Raw genomic sequence first — 22,184 nt, 5'->3', positions numbered from 1 at the left:
TTCCCCAGTTTAGATCTCTTGGTTTTCAGATGTCCTCCAAGAAGACTAATGTCCTGGTTACTCAGGGAAGTCCAGAATAAAATTGTCCAGTGTCCCCCTTTTCGTTCACCATTTTACACTCCTGAAATCATAAAAAAATCCTTTCCAGCCAACAGTCCAAAGTCCTTGTTTCACTTCTCATAGACTGTGCATTATGTAGTTTTGAATCTAAGCTCATGACAGATGTCTTTTTTATTTTAATATGAAACACCCAGTCATGAGGACTCCAGGGTTAGAATCAGATTATTCTGATTATTCATGCTACAGCTTGTAAACTCATTGTCTGATCTTTTTTCCTATGCTTGTGGATGCCACTTGCACAGACAAAAGTTGATCCTTTAATTTGACAGTTCTTGTGTGGTAAAGTGGAATTGTCAGCAGTAGTTCCAGTTCCAGAAAATTAGGTGGTCTTTTAAATAACTCAAGAGTCATTACTATTTGTGAGAAGATTTAGTGTATTATGGAGGAACAGGCTGAGATGAAGCTTGATATTGCCTGTGGTCTCTTAGACTGACTGCATAGTTATACTTTCTACGCAGGTAAGGAAGAGAAGATGTTAAGATGATGTTGTTGCCTGCAAATATAGCATAAGATCACATAGTGGATATGGTAGAACACATTACTTATGGGTATTCTTCCCAAAACTGCTAAATAACAAAATTAATTATCTGTGCCTGAAGGAGATGGCACCATGGCTATTTTTCCCTACTGTCTAATAACCTCTGTCTTACTGAGATTAGTTAGATTAAGCTACCTGCTTACAGCAACAGTGTTGTTTATGACAGATAAATAAAATTAGGTGTTATCTATCCGTTGCTGTTAGAGAGGTCATGCTGCATTTCCCCACAGTTTTATGCATCTGATGATAGGTATTCCTGTTGCCAGTTAAGGGGCCTTTGCTTCCAGAAGTAGTGATACCAGTTCTGAACTTCAGTGTTTATCAAATTTGAAAAAAAAGTGAATAATTCACAGTGATTTAAAAAAAAGAAAAAAATTGTTTAGTAGACATTTATGAGGTTCCTGTAAAAGAACATCCTAATATTGTAAACAGTTCATTTAGAAATGGTGACTCATCTTACTAGAAGGGGATGAACACAGTATGATCTTACATAACTACAGAGCGGCGACTGCAAGAGGAAACAGTGTTGAGTTCAGCAGAATGCTTTGAAGAGGCAAAGGGTTAAAATGATAGAAAACAGAGTTGTTCTGGGGGAGGGAAATACTTCTTTCCTCTTCCACACCAGAAATTTAAGACACTGCATAATGCAAAGATAGAAATTATATAATGCAGAAGGAAACAGTTTTCCTCCACTGCTATCATGTCTAAACAATTCTGGATACAATTTTAATTTGCCAGTGTTGTTGAAGTCTTCACAAAACTTGTTTTGATTTTTGTCTCATGCTTCCTTGAAGACTCAAATGGTAAACATTTGGACATAATGACGCAAACAGTAGGCTATCAATCAATCCCAGTTTTCACAGCATTGTTGTTCATTCAGAAAAGCTGTGTGAACTGACCTCTTTCTACAGCAGTGTCATTAATTCTTTCAGAAATAAAACAAGGATCAAAAAGACTTCCAGGATTTTTCTCTTAAGACTTGCTGTACTGAATGATTTTGTAAAATTAGGGATCAACTGTTTTCAATTAACTCTCAGCTTTTTGTAATGTATATTGTATGAGAGACTACATATTAATTGTTTTTGTTCTCCCTCAGTTTTCTAAGTATTGACTTCCAGTAAATTAGTCAAACAGAAAATTGAATTTACATTAGATTTGCTATGTAGGCTCCTAATTTTGATGCAAGTGACAAGTAGTGCAATAGAAGGAGATAAATGTATGCAGTGTGAATGTCTTTGAATTGACATGAAATATAACTGGGCTTGGTCTGTCTGAAGTCAGAATTAGCCTGACCTGGGTTTACCATGGGAGCTGCACAGCAAGGAGAGGAGCAGCACAGCACCATCCCAGTCCATGCTGCTCTGGGGGTGAGCAAACTTAGGAAGCTTTTGCTCCCCATGTCTAGCTAGTAAGTCTGACTGCTTGTGCTCTCTGCAGGCTGGTCTCTGCTTTTCAGTGCTGTGGAGGTACAGTGTTGAAATACTTTTCCAAGCCACCTACATTTAGAAGTATAACTAGCCCCAGTCAGTTTGAGGCAGTTTATTAGCCACACTTTCATCCCACATGGATGTGACAGTATTGTGAAGGGTTAGAAGTCTTGTAGTGTGCAGGCATATGAAAAGATGATTAAAAGCTCATGAGTGATATGAATTCTAGTCCACTGTCTCCTCTACTACAAGAGTCATCTTGCAGGTCAGAACTGAACTTCAAACCACTACTTAAGCTATTCCACCCTCCTTGTGTCCTTGACTCAATGGTGCTGTCCGTGTTAGAGGAGGTCATCATGTACATCTCCTTTCTCGTGTGAGTCATTATTTGTGCCTGTTATCTTTTCCTAACCAGGCCATCTGCTTGGACTATCCTTCTGCATCTGCCTTTCATCTGTCTGACTTCCGATTTTTTGATTTTTTTTTTTACACCCACCCACACACCTACCTGCCCCAGCTGCTTTTTTTTTTTTTTAAGTTGAAGTGAAAAGATTTTTTTGTTTTTTCTGTATTAAAATTGCAAATTGCATGCCTTATGATTTAGTAGTTCTTTTTGATCAAAAGGGGTGGAAGTCCAGAGGTTGTCTTGAGATTACAGAATTAATAGTCATGACCACAGAATTAATAAATATAGAATTAATTTGTCATGACTACACAGAAAGGTGCAAATAATCTGAGAGTTAATAGTGTGGCAGCTGTGCTGTTTATATGGCTTCTTGTTAGCCATCTTCATTTCTAAGAAAGCTTTTTGCATAATCACGGCTTCTGTGTAGACAGAATGTTCTGGCTTGCTTGCTGTCAAAAGAAAAAACATGGGGATCTGCGGCTGGTTGTGATCTTTCTGCATAGAATTTCTCAGGAAACAGCAAGCATAACTTGGTTTTAAGGATTGCTCCAACTTTACGTCAATCAGCTATACAAAGATTATCCATTTGGTAGATTGTGAGCCCTCTGCCCCTTTCCTAGTGGCAAATGGGAAACTTAACAAGTCTAAATGCCGGTCCCTGCAGCTAGGACGGAGTAATGCTGGGCACAAGTATAAATTGGGAGAGGAGTGGCTGGAGAGCGGTCCTGCAGAGAGGGATCTGGGGGTGCTGGTCGACAGCAGGCTCGATACGAGTCAGCAGTGTGCCCTGGCAGCCAAGAGGGCAAACCCCATCCGGGGGTGCATCAAACACAGCCTAACCAGACGGTCAAAAGAGGGGATTATCCTGCTGTATTCAGCGTTGGGGCGGCCTCACCTTGAATACTGTGTGCAGTTCTGGGCCCCACAATTTAAGAAGGATGTGAAGGTCCTCGAATGCGTCCAGAGGAGGGCAACAAAGCTGGTGACAGGGCTGGAAGGAATGTCCTACGAGGAGCGGCTGAGGACTTGGGGCTTGTCTAGCTTGGAGAAAAGGAGGCTGACAGGCGACCTCATTGCTCTCTACAGCTTGGTATCCGGTGATAGGATGTGTGGGAATGGTTCAAAGCTGCGCCAGGGGAGGTTCAGACTGGACATTAGGAAGCATTTCTTTACCGAGAGGGTGGTCAAACTCTGGAACAGGCTCCTGGAGAGGTGGTCGATGCCCCAAGCCTGCCAGTGTTTAAGAGGCGTTTGCACAATGCCCTTGACAACATGCTTTAACTTTTGGTCAGCCCTGAATTGGTCAGGCAGTTGGACTAGATGAGCATTTTAGGTCCCTTCCAACTGAAATGGTCTATTCTAGTCTAGTCTTTCCTCTTCCATCCACCAACTTTCCTAATATCACAAGAGTAATGTGCTTTTTTTCTTTGTGACTTAGAAGTGGTTTCTGGGCATGCACACGCATTCATATTTGAAAGGGGAGAATGTAGGAAGAGGTACAACAAATAGGGAAATAATCCTGTTTCTCGGACAAGCCTTTGGAAGTTTGTTCAGCTTCAGCTAAATTTGTTCTGTTGGCCACCCAATAAGTTTTATTAGTATCAGACTCCAGACTGTTCTCTTTAAATTTGTAAGAAGGCCAATGACTTTATTGAGGCACAAGAGTTATTTAAGTCTATTATTAACGTAGTATGAAACGGAGAAAGTAAAATCCTCCACAGAGCAAAATAACTTTTTCAAAATTTAGCTTATTCTGTTTGGAAATCACGAGCCAGCACTTCTAAAATTCTCTGCAGAAGAGAGGTTGGATTTTTAATCCTAGAGCCGTCTGCTTCATGGCCTGCAGTAGAGCTGCACTTCCTGGGACCATCAGTGTCGTACCCCCAAATCCCTGATGAAGTGCTATGGATCTGAAAATGTAGGCAGTCAAGAAAAGACTGTGGAAAATTACTAGAAACTGGGCAAGTTTTCTGTCAGTAATCTGCTGTGCGTATGAGTTTTAGGAAAACTGTTGGAATCAAAGCATCTTGACAAAATATTTTGTTTGTGGTGAATTTTCAGTTTTAAAAGGAGTATTTTTTGTGTTTTAGGAGGAGACCTCAGGTTCTTTATGCACTGTATGGACATTGCAGTGTGTTCTCACAGAATTTATCAATTAGACAAAAGATGATTGAAGAGAGACAAAAAGGAAGGAGAAATTAGAGGCACAGAGGGGTGATGTGGCTTGTACCTGGTCACACTGAGGTCAGTAGCAGAGTTAAGAATTGGATTTTTTTGAATCCTGATCTAAATCAGTCTGTCTCATCCCAAGAAGATCACAGAGGTCACTCAGTATGACTGAGCCATCAAAAACTTCACAGAAAAAAACCCAAACAAAACCTTTCTTCTACTTTCTCATATATCCTCGCTCACAGAAACAAGCATGTCTGCAACAGCTAAGGTACACGAAGTATATCGACTTACAGGATATTTTTTACAATTAGTTCCATAGAAAATGTGAGAGTGCTCCAAAATTATTTTTTTTTGGTAGAGGTCATCATCCTGTTAACATTCATATGCTGTATAATCACTGCTGCCTTTAGTGCTGTAACTGGTGCAAGTGTAACTGGAGACTTCAGTGGGTCTACCAAAGCTTTCAGGAGACAGCAGTAAACCTCTGTGAAGACTTGCAGCGTGAAGTTCTCAACCAGGACATTGCAGTGCACAACTGGATTTAGACACTGTGGTGTTAGTGTTTTTATTTATACTAGTGAATAAAAGAGGGCTGAACATGTGTTGTTTGTGCTGTATGACTATTAGCAGTTCTCTGGCATAATTTTGGTCTAGGCCAATTAATACTCTCCCAGAAAATTTGACTAGTGTTCATGGATTAACAGTCTGCAGACTATTCTCAGTAAGCAGTATGGAAAGGGAGATAATTTAGTTGAATAGACACGAGCTGTGCTCTGACACTTGCCCTGAGGTCCAGAGAGTCGGTTCTGGTCCATTTTGTGAGCTATATCTATACCTTTAACAGGGCTGAAAAGAAGAGAACCTGCAAAACTAAAGGACCTACAAAAAATAATTAGGAGAAAAGTAGCAGCCTTACCAATTGTGTAAAGCAGAGTAATCCACTAATAAACACTATTTGCTGTGTCTTACTCTCTTCTCTAAGGATTCAGCAGCACTTGTTAGTAGTAGTTGTCCCCTTCTTGAATATCATTTTAATCAGAGATTTCGATAACTTCACATTCAGTGGATAAATTGTGCTTTCTGTCTGATTTGGCACTGGTAGCGATTTGGAGAATATTTGTAAGAAAATAGAGGTAAAACTTCTCCTTATGTCAAAGCCAAAGTCTTACGCAGTGGCTTGGCATGTGCATGGAGGTGCTATAGTCATTGAAGGTTTGAATGCCTCTTGTGCTCCTTGCCCTTTTTCCTGATGGTATCATCACTACACTTACAGTAGCAAAATGCAGTGGGTATCTACACTTTGGGAAACTTCACTAAGTCCAGGCTCTTAATGCAAACTCTTACCGGCAATTTAAGCAAAGAAGCCAGATGTATGGACCAGATACACAAATAGATGCCATTCTGCCACTTGTGAAGTTGGGGATCAGTATCCTCAGATGGAAGGGTGGTTGCAAAGCCAGCTCTCTTTAAATTGCAAACTAATGCAGCAAAAAATTGTAACTTATTTCAGAGCTATGTACCTGTAGTGTTTTGTCCACATAGCTAATGATTCCTAGTAATATTGCTAACTAATTAATGATACTAACTTAGCAAATTCTGTTTGCAAATGCTGTATATATGTGTTATAAGTTTTATGGATCTACTTTTCTGCTGTAAAGTGGAAAGATACTTTCTGAACTCTAAAACAAACAAAAAAACCTTGTTACTAGCCAAACTCTCCTTAAAAATAAAGATTATTTGATAATCTGTCAGCTTTGAAGTGAACTCTCTTGGTATTTTGGAATGGAAAAATGAAAATGAACTTTGGATGAAAATTTACTTCCAATCTTAACTCTGAACAGGTAGCTGTTTTGTGGGGAGGGTTATTTTATTTTATTTTTTTAAAGTTACTGTTCAGTGTAAAAAGCCCTTCAGGTATTCCATTACTTCTTTATCCACTCTTTCCTGAGTTTTGCAAGACTAAATTCTTTAATTTTACTGTGGTAGAGATCTCTAAACACTTTAATCGACTAGCTGTTCAAAAGAACTTACAGTACCTGTACAGAAAAAAATATTTCATGTGTGCAAACTCTATTGCCTGCTCATTAAAGAATTTATTTTTCAATGAGTAAGGGCCCGGAAGAAGCTAATGTAAGTATTTTAGCAAGGGTTTGTATTTCTCTGATAAACAGCACTCCCCTTCTGTTTGTGATCACAGGATGAAAGCTCTCTAAGCTTGTATATGTACATTTTTACTGCTACATCATGTAGTGTGCTCTTAAGATTGAGATCTCATTCCCCAGGAAACATTTCTGTCTAAGATTAATTGCCCTTTTAAAATCAGTGTTTGATGTATTCCTTTGGCTATATCCTGACTCACTTTAACCCTCTTTGACCTGACCCCACTGACTATTACCGCCATGGCTGAAGCAGAAATCCTTCAGCTTGAAGTATGCAGTACAGACTTGAGCCTGTGGTTTTTCACATCGATGGATTCAATTAGCTGAGTTTTTACTGATCAGCTTAGCAGAAGTTGAAGAATTTGTCAGACATGGAACAAAACTGTCCATACTTTGGGGTTAATTGAATAACTCATCTCCATATTTATGTATAGTTTGCTTGTGAAGTTGTTTACTTTGTTAAATATCATAATAATATTGCTGGAAGTAGCATTTTAAAAAAGGCAAAACCAGTTTATTTTTCTCGAGTTAAATGGGGGAAGGTACACAACATGAAATAGCAAACATTAAGCCTTTGATCTGTATATATCGCTTATCACTTTTTCAGGCATATGTTTTTAAACTGTAATTATGTCCAAATGTCCACTTTTGAATTTGATTTATTAAACTAGGCAGATAAATTAACAATTAGCATTATGGCTTGATGAAAACAAGTAAATGTGCTGGTCTTTTCTGTATTGACAATGATTTTGCAGCAACAGTAATCCTTCTTTGCTTTGCCTCGCTAGGAATAGTTCATCATTTGATTAGCTGAAAAGTTCATTATAAAAGATGGACGGCCATTACAATCAAGGAATATTTGCAGGCATGATGTGAATTATAGTAACTTGAAAATGAAGTAAAATAGAGGTTGAAAGTTCAAGAATGCCATTAAAAACCTTTAAAAGTGTATGAATGTACATATGCGTAGGGAATATATAATATGATTGTATAGAGAATTTCCTATTTAATTGTTTGGCATAACAGTATTTTGAAAACAATGACATAATAAAAGTTCTCACAAACTATTAGCAACAAGAGGTCTTCTACAGCAGATTGATTTGCATTATACCAGTCTTTATAGAGAAAGAACCATATTGATCACATTTAGCTCCCTAGCTGTATACAGAGGTAGCCTTAATTTCTGAAGGTCAGTTGCACACAGCTTAGAGGGAAAAGAAATCTCAAATCTACTTAAGGGCATGATGCATGAAAGTGTTAATTTATTGTAAGTCAAGATGCCTGCTGTTTAAAAAAAGCTACACAACTCCTAAAAGTGATTTAGCTCTCCCTCAGCAATGGAAAACATACCATGGATGAGTTGGGCTCAATTTGTCATGCATTCAAGTGCTTGTCTTTTAATGCACACCTTGCCTGTTCCTTGTATATATAAATATGCTGTGTGCTTGCCTGTTACATGGAACAGCAGCATGATTTGCCTTGAACTTTGCCACTTTGTTCACATGTGTATAGCCAAACTTAAACCTATTGCAGGAAATTGTTTTATAAGCTTCAATTGCTAATCCCAGTCTTTTACAAACTAGCACAGGTTTATTGCTGATTCAGGGCTGAGGCTAAGGCACCGATGCTAAGGAAGAAGGGGTATAAGAATATTTCCTGAGAGTTTCATCTTATAAAATTTCTTTTTTTTTTTTTTTTTTTTTCCCCTGCCTGAAGCTAGATGTTTGATGGGAAGCATCTCAGGCTCAGTCATTGTAAGGTCTTCTAAAACCTTTTAACTACTAAAATGTTAGATATTTAAGAAAAGTATTTTAGGGTTCTGCAATCATTTAGTTTGGGACTTACTACAACAACCCCATTAAAAAGCTTCTATTAAATATACACGAATAAAAATAAATAAATAAATAAAACCAACAAAGTTTAGTGAAGTAAAGCTTTCATTTCCATCCTCTATCTGCTTTTCCACTGAGCTGCATGAACTCTTTTACAGAAGGAAAAATCCCCTTGGTTGTCTTAAATAGCATTACTGTCACTGTTAACTGTTTTAGACTGTGTGGAGAATTGTTAAAAGTAGTCTGCTCAGGCAACCTGGACTTGCTGGTGTTTGAGGCCAAATTCTCTTTCTCTAAAAACTTTTTCAGTGGAATAGAAATAAGTTTTCTAGTTTGTTTACATACTTTCTGGCTTCTTTGAGATTAGAAATGTAACCCAGATTCTCATTATCTGCTCCAAAGTGTAAGGAACTTTTGCTTGTGGTTTTAGTTTAATCCACATTTTTTTGTTATATTTCAGAAATGTGGCTATTTAACCCGAGGATAGACTTGAGGTAGAAGATGACAGGAAATAACGAGAGGAAAAATTGCATGGAGAAGAAAATGATGAATAGGAGTGATGCCAAGTATTTTATTTTATCTCAGTATTTAATGGTACTTAATGCAGATGATAATGTTGAATATTCATCTATTTGCATTTTGAGGATAGAGAAAGCTAGGACTGTGCTGGAATATAATATAATCCAGGGAAGCTAATCATACGAAGAACTGTGACAAAAACTTCTCTCCTTTAAGTCACAAATGTCTAAACTCAAGTAGGAGATGTTCATGCCACAAGAAGATCATGTAGAGATCAGCCAACTGGCCTGTGTCAAAACCATGTAAAGAAATAACAGCAGTAATTAAAGCTAAATCGGTGAGTATGGACTTCATGACAGTGTCACCATGGAGGAATACTTGAGATATCTTGCCTGGAGTTGGGCTTTTGTAGTCAAGTACTCTGCAAGAACAGCGTTCACTGAGGTTGATACAGGTCTAGTTCTGTCATAGCATTTTGGAGTAAGAAGCAGTAGTTCTTAGAAGGGGCTCTAGTGAGATGACATCAAGGGACTCTAAGGGTGAAATTGAGACACTTAATATGAATGCCAAAACACTCCAGGACGGAGAGAGACTCATGTTTTGAACTGTTTATTTTGGAGAAGAATTTAAAACATCAAAATAATGACTTAGAAAAGATAGGTTAAGCACTCTTGTTCTGTTATCTGTAAGAAGTTGTTCGGTAAACCTATTAAGAATTAACATTCCTTCTAAAAGATATTTTTAAATGAAATACAAAGTTGTGGATTTTATTTACCATTACTTGTCTTTGAGGCCAGGAACTTGCCATAGGTAAAAGCTCTGTGGGATATCTGTGTAGATATCAAGAATATCCAGAGCTCAGAACACAGATTTAGGAAAACTGTGACCTTCAATTTGAGCAATTGAACTCATGTTACTACCAGTGGTTAAAATGAGAGATATTCTCTTTTTGCTGCCAGTTAACCAGATCTACCTGATTGTTTACTTATATTCATATTGGGAAGTTAGGTTATATCCAGGAACTGACGTTCTTATTCTCCATACCACGTCGTGTGTTTGGAACAATGTTTATTCCAGATACAGAATCATTTTGAGGAAAAAGACTTGTTCTGAATGATGCATCGACCATGTATTTCTGCATGCGAGTTCTTCACCTGAACTCAGCATCAGTGGCTTTCCCCAGGGCTGGCAGGATATGTAGGCAGGAAGGAAAAGTCAATCCTGTGCTTTTGTGTCACATATCAGCCTCTACATTTTTGAGGTCAGAGGAACCTTTTGTTGTAGCTAGGCGATTTTTAAAGTCGGCTTTGCAGAATTTTTTTGTGTGTTCTTGCTCTTGGTCAGAGGATGCTGAACAGCATGTCTTGCTGATCGTGATCCGATATATCATCTGTGTTTCTGTTTAAACTGACAATTATTCCAAATTAAGGAAGATGAAGGGAATAAGGATTTTGGTAATTTATGTGCAATTAAAGTGAGGCAAAAAGTATGTTAAGATTGCTATGGAAAATGAGTCGCTTCTAGCAATGAAGCCTACTACTCTGACAAGCGGGGTCCTTTATTGCAATAGGGTGGAATTCAGAGAAAAGTAAGGAAAGCTTGGAATATAATGGCTGAAATAGGGTAGTATGAAGCTTCTGAAAACTCATACTAAGATTTTATTGCTATTTTAAAAATTTTAACTAAAAAAAACCCCTGCTCAATGGAATGTATAGTAACCTTAGACCTTGAAGCTATCATTTCCTAAATATAAAATATATTGTATCAGTAAAGAGAACTTGTGTTCACTGTCTGAAGTACTTGTGCTGAGTTCATTCAAAGAGCAAGTGATCATTTGGCCAAGAGATTTGACCAAGTTCAACTGTTTTTGTATGTACTTCCCATAAAATTGCATAAGTATTGAGCACCTGTTAGTACTCAGCTGAGTAGGTAAGATTTGTTTAAAATACAAGTTTGTTTTAGTATTTGAGACCTTTATATTGAGGTAATCATTACTGTGGAATCTGAACATCTCACCGTGTTTCTGTACTTTGGTTGATATTACACATACACATGCCAGAAACTGATGGCAGAAATATTCCAGTTAGATTTGAGTTTATGAATGGAAAAGCCTGAAATAATATGTTTTAACTTTTTTTTTAAAAGATACTTAAGAAAAGCAATGTGTGAGTATTTGATTTATAGATGGGTTGAATTCATTCTGTAGCTAAGCTTGCTCACTAAGCAAAGCAATATTTTGCCATAATTTTAAAAAGATACGTTATCTGGCTAAAGTAAATATTACAAAAGTGATATGAAAATGTTCATAATACTCCTTAGCTTAATTTTTGTGAAGTTTATGGATATTTTATGAGCACATGTGACTTTAGCACATGCAATGAAAATAATTGTGAAGCTTGTTTTGTTGTGAATGGTATCCAGTCATTGTCAGTTTTAGTATCAGACATTGGAGCTGTTTTCAGTTTGGGAGAGGTTGCTGTTGAAGAGCTAGATGCTATTCAACAGTTTCAGCACTAGCAGTCAAGAGATCCCTGTATCAAATTGAACCATTACTGACAACATTGAGGTTTGGGGTTTTTTAGAGATGTTACCTACTTTAAAAGTGCAAAAAGTGAAGTATGTTCATCAAGTGCTTGTTTACTTATATTCTACTACTGGTGCAGAAGTCACTGGAGTACTTCTTTAGACTATGAGGCTTGTCTGGGGCTGTCTCTTCTCTGTATGTCCTAGAATATCCAACCTGAGGTGCCTGGAGAGGGGAAGGGTAACTTCAGCCACTGTCCACTTTTGTCTTACCACCTGTAGTTACACGTTGGAACACAGTCTTTGAATTTGCTTGCTAATGTAGTGTAGTCTTTTGTAAATAATTGGACATAGTTTCATATATGATCCTCTGTGCTAGACCAGAAGTGTAGCTTTCAAGAAGGAAATTTTCACCTTTGCTTGCTAGGAACTTAGCCCCACCCAGCTTTGGCTTTACCCTTTAAAAATTGAGTCAGCAATAGCTGTCAGTAACAAACTTAGTGAAGCACATTACTGAAAGCTATGTATCTGTAAGTAATTTCCTAAGAGATCCGAACGAGGCAGATGAAAATCTTCCCGGCGAAGATGTTGGTATGTCTCTTCAGATTCAGAGATGTCTGAGACACCAGCTGCCGAGCACATGCTGTCAAGGAGTGCTCTGGCTGCTTCAGGGTACGTGCACCTAAAGGCCTGTCCTCCTGCCTGGTGATCTGAGGAGCAGGAGGGGTGGAATGGAAAGCAGCTGCACCACAGCCACGGAAGGAGAGCTCCGCTCCTTGTAACGCTGACCCGAGATGAGTTTTCCCACAGTCTGGTATAACCTATTGTCAGGAATACCTTTAGTATCATCTAATCCAGAACATATCTGAAGATAAGCAAGCAAATGTTTATGGACCACTTCACAGCTGAAAAAGCTGGAAACTAGTTCTGTTATATGATTCATAAGGCTGCTACTGCATGATACTTGGTTATATTTACTCCTTATACTTTTTAGTATCCTTGTCCACTATAGTTCTGCAACCTTGTATCATGCAAGTAGTGCTTATTTGCTCCTAGTTTGGAGCACAGGGTTCTATTGCTCTATTTTTAGGGTTTTAAAGCCAATTTTGCAAGTGATGCTGCCCTGAGTAAGAAGCTGTGGTTTCTGCGTTGTCCATTTTGATACTACAGGCAGGTTCTGGGACTTGCTCTCCAGAGGACTTGCGTACAGAGGACTCGAAGTACTCCAGGGCCATTTTTGCTAAATCCTGAATATCTTATATTGTCTATCAGTGAAAGAATTTAAGCCAGCTAAATTGTCCTGACAGGTGATTGCTAAAGGCCACAAATCAGAAGGGAGGTATTTTATCCTACTAAAGAATTTTAAGTGGTGCATCACAGATGTAGTCTAGCTAGAGAAGCCAATCTTGTGTAGGTGAAAGGGAGTATGTAGCTGCAGCATTGGTGATCATTGTGGTGCCTATCTGAGTGGAAAATGGCTGAAATATGTACCTTTGCCAGAAGTAGTGCCTTCTCACTATTCTTAGGCACTTGAATCTGTCTCAAAACCAACCCTTTCCCTCTATCTTTAATTCTTCCTTTCTAAATAAAAAGATAATACAGTAGAAAAATGTATTTAGATTGCATCAGAGGTATGTGTAACAATCTGAATTGATGCTGAATGAGCTAATTAAACTCTTTTATTTCCTAATATCAAGAGGTTTACTTCAGAAGCAATAATTTATATAGCTAAAGGAAATAGAAAAACCTACCACGTGATACCATGACATTGCACATCTTCCTGCCTTCTCTGAAGACTACAGATTTTCTCTTCTTTGTTCTTTCTCTGTGTCTCGCTGACTCTTGAACATTGAGAGTTTTTAGAGGAAGTTTGGGATTAGCAACAGCAAATACCGTAGTAGCTAGGGCATTCTCCTTGAAGAAGGGAGAGTGGACTCAAGCTGCCTCAGGTTGAGGAGGGCTTTGAGCCACTACCTCATGGACTCTGTTGAGATGCAACAGCCACTATCTCTTGCTTCCTTCTAGCAGATGCCTATCTGCAAAAGAGAGTCCTTTGCCAATACTTTCTTTGCCTGGATCAAGGTGGTTTCCTGATCAGGAACACTGAGGCACCTTATAGATGAGAGAGAAGCAGACCTCTTCTTAAAACCTTCACTTCAGAGCTGCCTATTTCTCTCCATTTTCTGTACAGAGTTGGGAAACTCTTCTGACTTGACATGGTATGATTTCTTAGCCTGGGTCAGGTCCCTACTTTAAGTGTTGCAGCCTTTGAGTTAGTGTCTAAATTGTGATCTGAAATATCTCAAAAATTTCTTTGTATACAACATGTAAAAATAGTTATCTGCCTTCTGGAGACAGAATTATTGTTAAGTTTTACCAAAAAACTTTGTAAACTGTACTTATCACTTGCCACTAGTGACTTTCAGAGGCTATAGTGCCTTCTATAGTCATGGATTTCCACAAGGAAAGCGAAGAGAAATCATTTAATCCTGGGACAACCACTCTGATAGGAGATGACTTAATTGGTTTTGAGGCTTTTTTTTTTTTGTAAAAGCCCAAACAGTATTTCTTATTCGTTCATCACTTCAGTAGTATAAAAATACTCTAAGTAAATTGTTACTACGTACACACATTATAAAAACTTCCTACGAAACATGAATTGCTATACTTTTATTTTTCTGATATTTCCACTTCTTCTTCCCAAGATTAATTTGCAACAAAGTAAAAGAAACCATCTTTAGCTTATATGATAGCTAACATGTCAATCAGTTCTATCATGATTTTAAAAGCAAAAAAAAAAGTTAGTGAGGTGACTGGAGAACTTGAATTTCTTGGGTTTGAGGAAGTCCTGTTTTCTTTACTACATTACTGAATATTGTAAAATAGGTATTGATAGTAATGATATTATCAGGTCCAGACCCCTTGCACTACTGATGAGCAGAATTATTTGCCCTAATTTTTATAGACCTCGTTCAATGACATAGAATGGCATTAATCTTCTTTGTAAGTCATTTAAATCTTATACCACTCATTTAAATGTATGTTGTGTTTAGCAACTGGTACACTTTTATAGAGATATTTTGTCAGTCTAAAAAGACTTTGTTATCATAGAATATGGGGTGGGGAAGAAGAGGACAGCACTTGGTGTGTCAAGATGCATACAAAATAAGCTACAACTCTTAAGACTGTGAACAGTAATGGAAGGAAAAATATTATGTAAATCTATTATAGCTATAAACCAGGTGGATGAAGCTTTCATGATAGCTAGCAAATCACACAGAACCCAGATCACAGTGGTAATAGTGGATACAAATTAGACAGCTGTTGAGAAAACAAGAATATTTTCCAGTAATTTTTTTAGTGTATTTGCTGTTGACAGCTTTTTTCTATATAAAGCAGAGGAGCCATCTATAGGAGAAAGACTCTGCATGTGATTCAAAATAGGGAAGTTACTGAAACATGAAAGTTGAAGAAAGTTTGGGTAAATGTGACTTAAGTGAGAGTTTATGGTCCCTAGTAACAAAAGGAGGGAAGAATGTTAAAGTAAAAACAATGGATTTTGTGAGAGAAGGCTACAGTAAACACAGAATAGGTAGATAAGATCTCTTTAGTCAAGCCTCAAGGGGGAAAAAGAATTAAGGAGAAGTGATGCTTTGTCAGAGGTAATACTAAAGCACAAACAATGCTAATGCAGAGATTTAGACTTTAATTAAACTGTAAATTCTTCATTGACCTCTGAGACTTTCTCAGTTTGCTGAGGAACAGAATAAAAGATTTGTATGAGAAAGAGACAGAGTTGGGTAGGGAGCAGGGATGCATCCAAAAATGTTCTGTCACACAGTAAAAGAAGAGCCAAAGAAAGTGTTTATCATTTATAAGCCTTTCCTCCAATGACAAGAAAATGATACTGAGGTTCTAAAGCTTTTAATGTATTTTTTGTGCAAGTTTTTGCTAAGGAGTCAGCTATGCACAGTACTAACGCTGAAACAGCATTCTGCCATCTGTTTGTGTATGCAAATTAGTTGTTTCTGAAAATCAAATAATATTATGAAATGTAAAAAAATGTCACTAACTCTGTGGCCAGTTTATGGAGTGCCATAGGATACCATAGATAGATTTTAATTTGAAAATGTTAAATACATATATTTGGGAGTTACTTTTAATATTAAAAATATTTAGATGTTCCGTAACTTCTTAATGTAAAAACTTGGTTTCTGAGATCTTTTCTTTTGCCGTTTATACTCTTGACAATCTGACTGGTAATGTTTCAGCCCAATAAATACCTGCTTTGGTTGGAAGTACCAGAAGTTTATTTTTAAATGAGGTGCTGCGTTATTCTGACCTATCTGCAATAAAACCAGAAACCAGCAATTGTTTATGCTTAATTTAGTGTGATGATGTGTATACTATGCCATTTAGAGAATCAAGCTTTATATATTTAATCAATAATTTGTACAGAATATGATACCATATGTAGGTAACATGTAGCTAATGTATAATGCTTTATTTTAGGCAAACATAACTGTCTGTTTCTGCAGGAAGAATTATTACTAGCATAAAGTCAACAGCATATTCAAGGATGATTCTTCCTAGTTTAAATTAGCCTGTGCTGGTATAAATACTCGGTTATAATACAAACTTCTTCAGGCAGCTGTGAAATCATTTTAGTTACCAAACAAATAAGATTTTATCGATGTTATAAAATAGTAATTATGCTACAACTGGAGTAGCTGTATGAAAGAGCCAGTAATAGTACCTTCATTTCTAGATTCTCCTCTCTTCCATGCAACTCTTGGGGAGCATGGTGGTTTGTTCCGTAATACAGATGGTTGAGGGGGGCATAAAATGCGAATTAGAGAAGGCGGTTATGTTTTTGAGCCCTGAATGTGGATTTCACTGTGGTAGGTCCATGTGAGAAAGCCAGAGTATAGTATAAAAACAGTAAAAGGTCACTGCATACTTTTTTTTCCCCTAACCATTATTTGGAGCATATTTCAGATGCTCTTCTCATCTCAAGGCTCTGAAATAAATTTTCATTTTTTGTTTTTTTTAGTTCATTTCATGACAGTTATGTCAGTTGCTTTAGCTGGTTCCCATCATTTGAATCAAAGGATCAAAGTGCTTGCATCCTCCGGGACAAGTATAAATAAAAAAAATTGAAATATTCTTAGAAAATAATCTTGTCATACTGGGAATCATTTGCTAACTTAGCTTTTCCAAAAGATGAAACTAAGTGAGAAAAAGCTGGTGCCAACTCAGCCTTCTGAGTAACTCTGAAATATTGCTAGAGACTTAAGTAAATTATTCTTAGCAAAACAAAACTACTTCAGGAATATTACACGTATTATATGTCTGACATATTACACATAGTCCAGCTTTTTCAGGAGATCACGATATTAAGAATACAATTTCATTAGTATGTTTTAGGAAGCTCAACATCTTAAGCATGATCTGTGTAAAATTCATATGGCTTATAGCCAGGCGAGATGGATATGCCTTAACTGTGTTGACATCAAGCTGTGATCACTGTAGGCAAAAAAAACTTGCAACTAATAAAGAAGAGTGGCACTTTCATTAAGTTTCATTTTAACCCAATTTTTTCTTGGAATTAATTTTAACTCAAAGTTTCTGTTTTAGATGACGGAAATCTTAGCTTTCTCCATACCAATATTTCCTGCTTTTTGTTCTGTTAAATGTTAAACTCTGTAACACCAATTAAATCTACCATAAATTAACTATAAGTAAATGTTTAATCTTTCTGTGAACTTTGAACGGTGTACTAGTGGTTTCTCTTTTTCTTTGAATTAGATGGAGAGCAGAAGACTCAAGTGATGATTCATGGAATTGAGCCAATGCTGGAAACACCCATACAGTGGCTAAGCGAACATATGAGCTATCCAGATAATTTTCTCCACATTAGTATCATTCCCCGACCTACTGATTGAAACTCAGCTATATTGGTATGAGGATCATTCTCAAGCTGGAATTATAAGGGCATGTCAACTTCTTGCTTTTGTCGGTCTTGACAGAGGCAGCCTGACCAGAAAAAAAAAAAAAAAACAAAAAAAAACCCAACAAAAAACTGAAACAAACCAAGAAGTCCTCACTGCTGCAAGCCAAACAGGAAGAGAGATCCTATCATCAGATAAGGGCAATTGGGCTGATCTTATTTTGCATCACCGCTGCTTTTCTTCACCACTGTAATTAAATCAGTTGTGATATGAAAGAATTTACGGGACCTCTGCAAGTCTGCTGTTGTCTTGTAAAATATAATGAAGCTGAAACTGTCAGCCGAAGAGCAAATGGAAATATGCCACTTGATTGTATTTCTGATTAACAAATAAACAGGGTTGTTTCCTAAAGTGGTAGTGTTTCAACTTTGAGAGTGGAAACATTGGTTTAATTTTCTAGAAAGTTAGACACTGAGAGATTCAGTTACCAATAGCTTTTTGTAAAAGATCAAATTACTGTAAACCCATCTTTCCTTAATGAGAAGTTCATGTTTACAGTATGTGTATTGGTATGCAAATGATCTTTTAACTTTGATAACAAGCAGTGAGAGATTTTAAAGTAAACCCGTGAGCATGTTTTGTCATTTAAAAACATGCACAACTTAATAATTTACAAATACTTTTGATTTGTATGCTGTCACTGAATACTCTAGTATGTTTATTATTCAAACCAGTTTTCATAGACTAGCAATGATGTAGGATAATTTGTCTCAGGATTTGTCATGGCATTTCTTTGTGCTCATCTAAATTTTTTTTTCTGTAAGAATATTTTCTTAATTTAGTTTTAAAAGTTAAAAAAAAAAGTAAACGGATGTTGCAAACGATTGTATCCTGCTGTTTATTCCCATAGACTAGAAAACAGTTAAATCATAGAATGATGAACAGATGTATTGCTTTTTAATAATTTTGAATTTTGGAAAGCTGAGGCTTTTCCAAGCTAATACTTCCTTACATCTGAGTTTAGTTTTCTACTGTGGTCCCTGAACAATCAGCCTGAAATTTGGAAGTTTCTAATCTCATTGCACAGATTTTTGCTTATTTTAGCAGATGTATTTTTAGGTTATTGGATCGCTTTGGTTTCTAAATGTTTGTTACCATTGCAGCTGCTACTAGGACTCTGCCGGTTTTTTTGTGTTACACTGAATTCATCAAACTGTGTGCTATATTGCTTTGTCTGCAGTTTGTGGCTGTTTGTGGCACAAGACTGTGTTTATAGTAGACATATTATCATATATGTCAAATATTATCAAATATAAAGAAAGCATGACATTTTTCTTTCAAAAATAGTAGCTGTTGAAGTTTCTACTCAAAGTCTTGGCTTGCAAATGTCCCGGTAACTCCCAGTGCTATTCCCATTCATTTCCATGCTCCCTTTATGGTAGGACACTTACCTGTATCTGAAAAAGAAGAAAATGAAAATCAATCAATCAAACAAAAACCTCTTTAAGAAGCAAGAGGGGAAGGATCTCTTTGGGTGAGGGTAGAATCGAGGCTGAAAAAAGCCCTAAGGGCAGAAAAAGTCAGTAGACAAATTAGTGTTTTACATGTAAATGAGGAAATAGCATAAGGAAATGGAAGGGAAAAGGTAATAGTGAAATAAACTAATGCTGTATTCTGCGGGTCATGAAGAATTTTTAAAACAAAACAAACCATGCTGATCTGTGTTTATGCAGAAGTGAAATGTAATATTCTTATAGTGGGATGACTTGGTTGAGTTACTCTAATTTCCAGTTCTGTTTGGAATTTTTGTTAGTGTTGGATTGGCATTTATAAACTTTCTTAGGCAGACACATCTAAATATTCTGGAGAATTTCAAAGTCCTGCCAATGGATAAAGCAAATATTTTGTAGAGTCTTCATATTAAAAAAAAAAAAAAAAAAAAAAAAAAAAAAAAAAGTTTTTTAGGGATAATTTTTCCATTAATCAGGATAAGAGGCAGTACTTTTAAAAAACTGTAAAAATTGTGTTTCCTTTGTTTTAAGGTAAGCTGGAGTAAGTCACTGGCTATTTTAATATATTCTACACCAGCATTTTAAGTATACAGCTCTTTTCTCATGGCCCGTATTTGCTAGTAAATCCAACTTTTAAGGCCTAGCATGGAACAAAGAAATAGCTTGGCTTTAAAACATATCTTTCCTCTTATTTTAACTATTTAAACTTTATTAAAAAATAAAACAAAGTTTGAGTCTGTCTTTATTTCAAGCTAAATAAGGATCTTTGTCATGGAGTGACAAAAACATTTAATTAATACTTAATAAGTAGGAACTTCTTAAAGAGCTGGTTGGGTGATGTATCTAAACAAAAGCACATCATCACAAATTTGAAGTGGCGTCTTTGCTTTACCTGATTTAAATAACATTTTTGTAATTTATTTTACTTACTGTGTGAATACAATAGCAGCAGAAGTTGCGTTGTGGCTTAATTACTTTTCTTCACTTTGAAATGCTGTAACTTCTGGAAGAAATACGTGCACACACACTCCTCTACATTTGGAATTTAAGTGTATCTGGTGAGCAACTTAAACCATAGTTTAAAAAAGAGCAAAATACAGAGCTTGTTGCTGTCTTCACTGTATTTCATGTTGTTTGGCAATGGCTACCTCCATTTTTGAATGTTCAGTGAAGAAAGAATGAATTTTCCAATTATTTCTTTGATACCACTGGCTGTCACAGCCCGCTGTCAGTCAGCAAACAAGGTGATGCCTTTTCATTAAGTGCTAGAAATCTGTTATTTTAGTTTTAAATTAATTTGCATTAATTATTTGGGGAAAAAAAAAGGCCCCTAAAAGCCGTGGTGTGGGATTGGGGGCGGAAAAAGAAGAAAAAGGGGGGGGGGGGGGGGGTGTTTGCCTGCAGGAGCAGCAGTTCTCACGTGGAATATTGGGGAGGGGGGGGGCTGAACACCCCTGTGCAGAAAGGAGAAATTCTGGCTGGTATAGGGACTGTGCTGCCTTAGTGGCAGAAATGCAAATACTGCTGGGTATGTGTATCAGTGTGATTGGGAAATCTTGCAGGAATGTGCAGAAATGTTAAATCTTAAGGACAGATCAGCTACAGGAACATGCAGTATGAACTAGCCATTAATAAACTTACAGAAAGGAAAACTATTGAGCTACTTCAAACCCAGTTACTTCTCCACTAAGAGTTTTGGGAGCTGTGGAGCAAGCCAATGTGAAGGTGAAGTTAGGAAAAGGGTAAAAGCTGGTTGCCTGCGATAACAGTCATTGGAGTCAGGGACTGGGAAAGTCCTTTCAGTTCTGTATTTCTGCATGTTTTGCTCTGACAGCCAGATACCTATCAGCTGATGGAGACCCTTGATAATCACTTCCAGTATTATTTATATCCTGCATAATAATGATGGCCTTTTTTTCTTTTATTTCCTTATATGGTGAATGATGTCTGAGTGACAACTTGTTTATGGCACTGACGATAGCTGGTGTTTTTTCAGTTTCAGTTTTTAGGAAAATCTGCATCTTGATTGTGCAAGTGTATTAGCACACTCTTAGAAGACTTCTAGGGCTGAAAAATGACTACTCACTTTAGAGAATGTTTTACACAAATTTCACAGCTTGCCAGTGATAATTTACCAAATCAAGGGACTAGACAAGAAAAGCATAGATTAATCCCTTTCATAGATAACTTTCCAGATAGAACATTTTTACATGTAATGTTTTGAAACTCTTAAAGAACCTAGATATTAGTTTGCCTGTAAATTTAGCAGTAGCTTACAGAATGTATTTATTCATATGCTACCATATATAGATGTTAAAACTGATTACATACTTGTTTAATATTAATATCGATGATTATCAAATTATGCCAGAAAGAGAACCGCATTAGTGTTTGTGAGGGTTCCCGTGGGTGCCGTTGTTCTGGTGCTGCAAATGGATGAAATGTGGAGATTGAGTGGATCTCTGGCAAGCACTACCACTTTTTCCAACTTCAGCCATCCAGCAAAAACAAAATTACTCTGCCTTTACTGAGAAAATAATGTTATTTTCTTGATGTGGTAAAAGTGTATTTCAGGGGAAAATATTCCCCCCCCCCAATATTTTTATTCAAAATTTGTGGCTGTATCAGAATAATAAGGCTTTTGGAAAGTGACTTTAGCCAATGATTTTAGCAGGACATTTTTGTTTGGATAGGAAAGAGATTCCTGAAGTTTGGTTTTGTTTTGTTTTTTTTCTTTCCTTAGGATGAGAAAGGCTATGCACAGAGGTTCTTAAAATATCACATCACATAGAGAATGGATTTCTGAATTAAAGCAGGTAGGTGTCTATTCTGTGTTAAAACGTCTAGTTTTGAGACAGGGATGGTGACATTTCAAAATGTCACACTAAGCCTGAGTAATATCTCTTGAGAGAGAGGTAAAAAGATGTGAAGTTTCAAATGCTCAGAAGTAGATTTCAGATTTCTGTACTTTCAAGTTATGCTATCAAATTAGCTTGTGGAAGAAGAGTTTAAAATGAGAGATGTTT

General features: G+C 36.9%; 1 protein-coding gene across 2 annotated transcripts in view; it reads left to right on the top strand.

Annotated features, from left to right (window-relative positions):
- Positions 1-21,974, top strand: part of ATG5 (autophagy related 5) — an 85,813-nt gene extending 63,839 nt beyond the window's left edge. Inside the window, exons 7-8 of one of the 2 annotated variants that reach the window (XM_010573391.1) lie at positions 17,505-17,656; positions 21,902-21,974. In XM_010573391.1, the coding sequence (XP_010571693.1) occupies positions 17,505-17,641 (137 nt within the window). In that variant the 3' untranslated portion in view covers positions 17,642-17,656; positions 21,902-21,974. Of the gene's footprint in view, positions 1-17,504; positions 18,529-21,901 lie in introns of those variants that run through there. The other variant, XM_010573390.1, reaches the window with a different exon arrangement.
- The last annotated feature ends 210 nt before the right edge of the window (positions 21,975-22,184 follow it).

The sequence above is a fragment of the Haliaeetus leucocephalus genome, unplaced genomic scaffold (genome assembly GCF_000737465.1).
Source record: "Haliaeetus leucocephalus isolate CR32 unplaced genomic scaffold, Haliaeetus_leucocephalus-4.0 Scaffold384, whole genome shotgun sequence".
Taxonomy (NCBI): Eukaryota; Metazoa; Chordata; class Aves; order Accipitriformes; family Accipitridae; genus Haliaeetus; species Haliaeetus leucocephalus.
The sequence above is the reverse complement of the archived record's forward strand: the minus strand, read 5'-3'. Positions and strand labels throughout refer to the sequence as shown.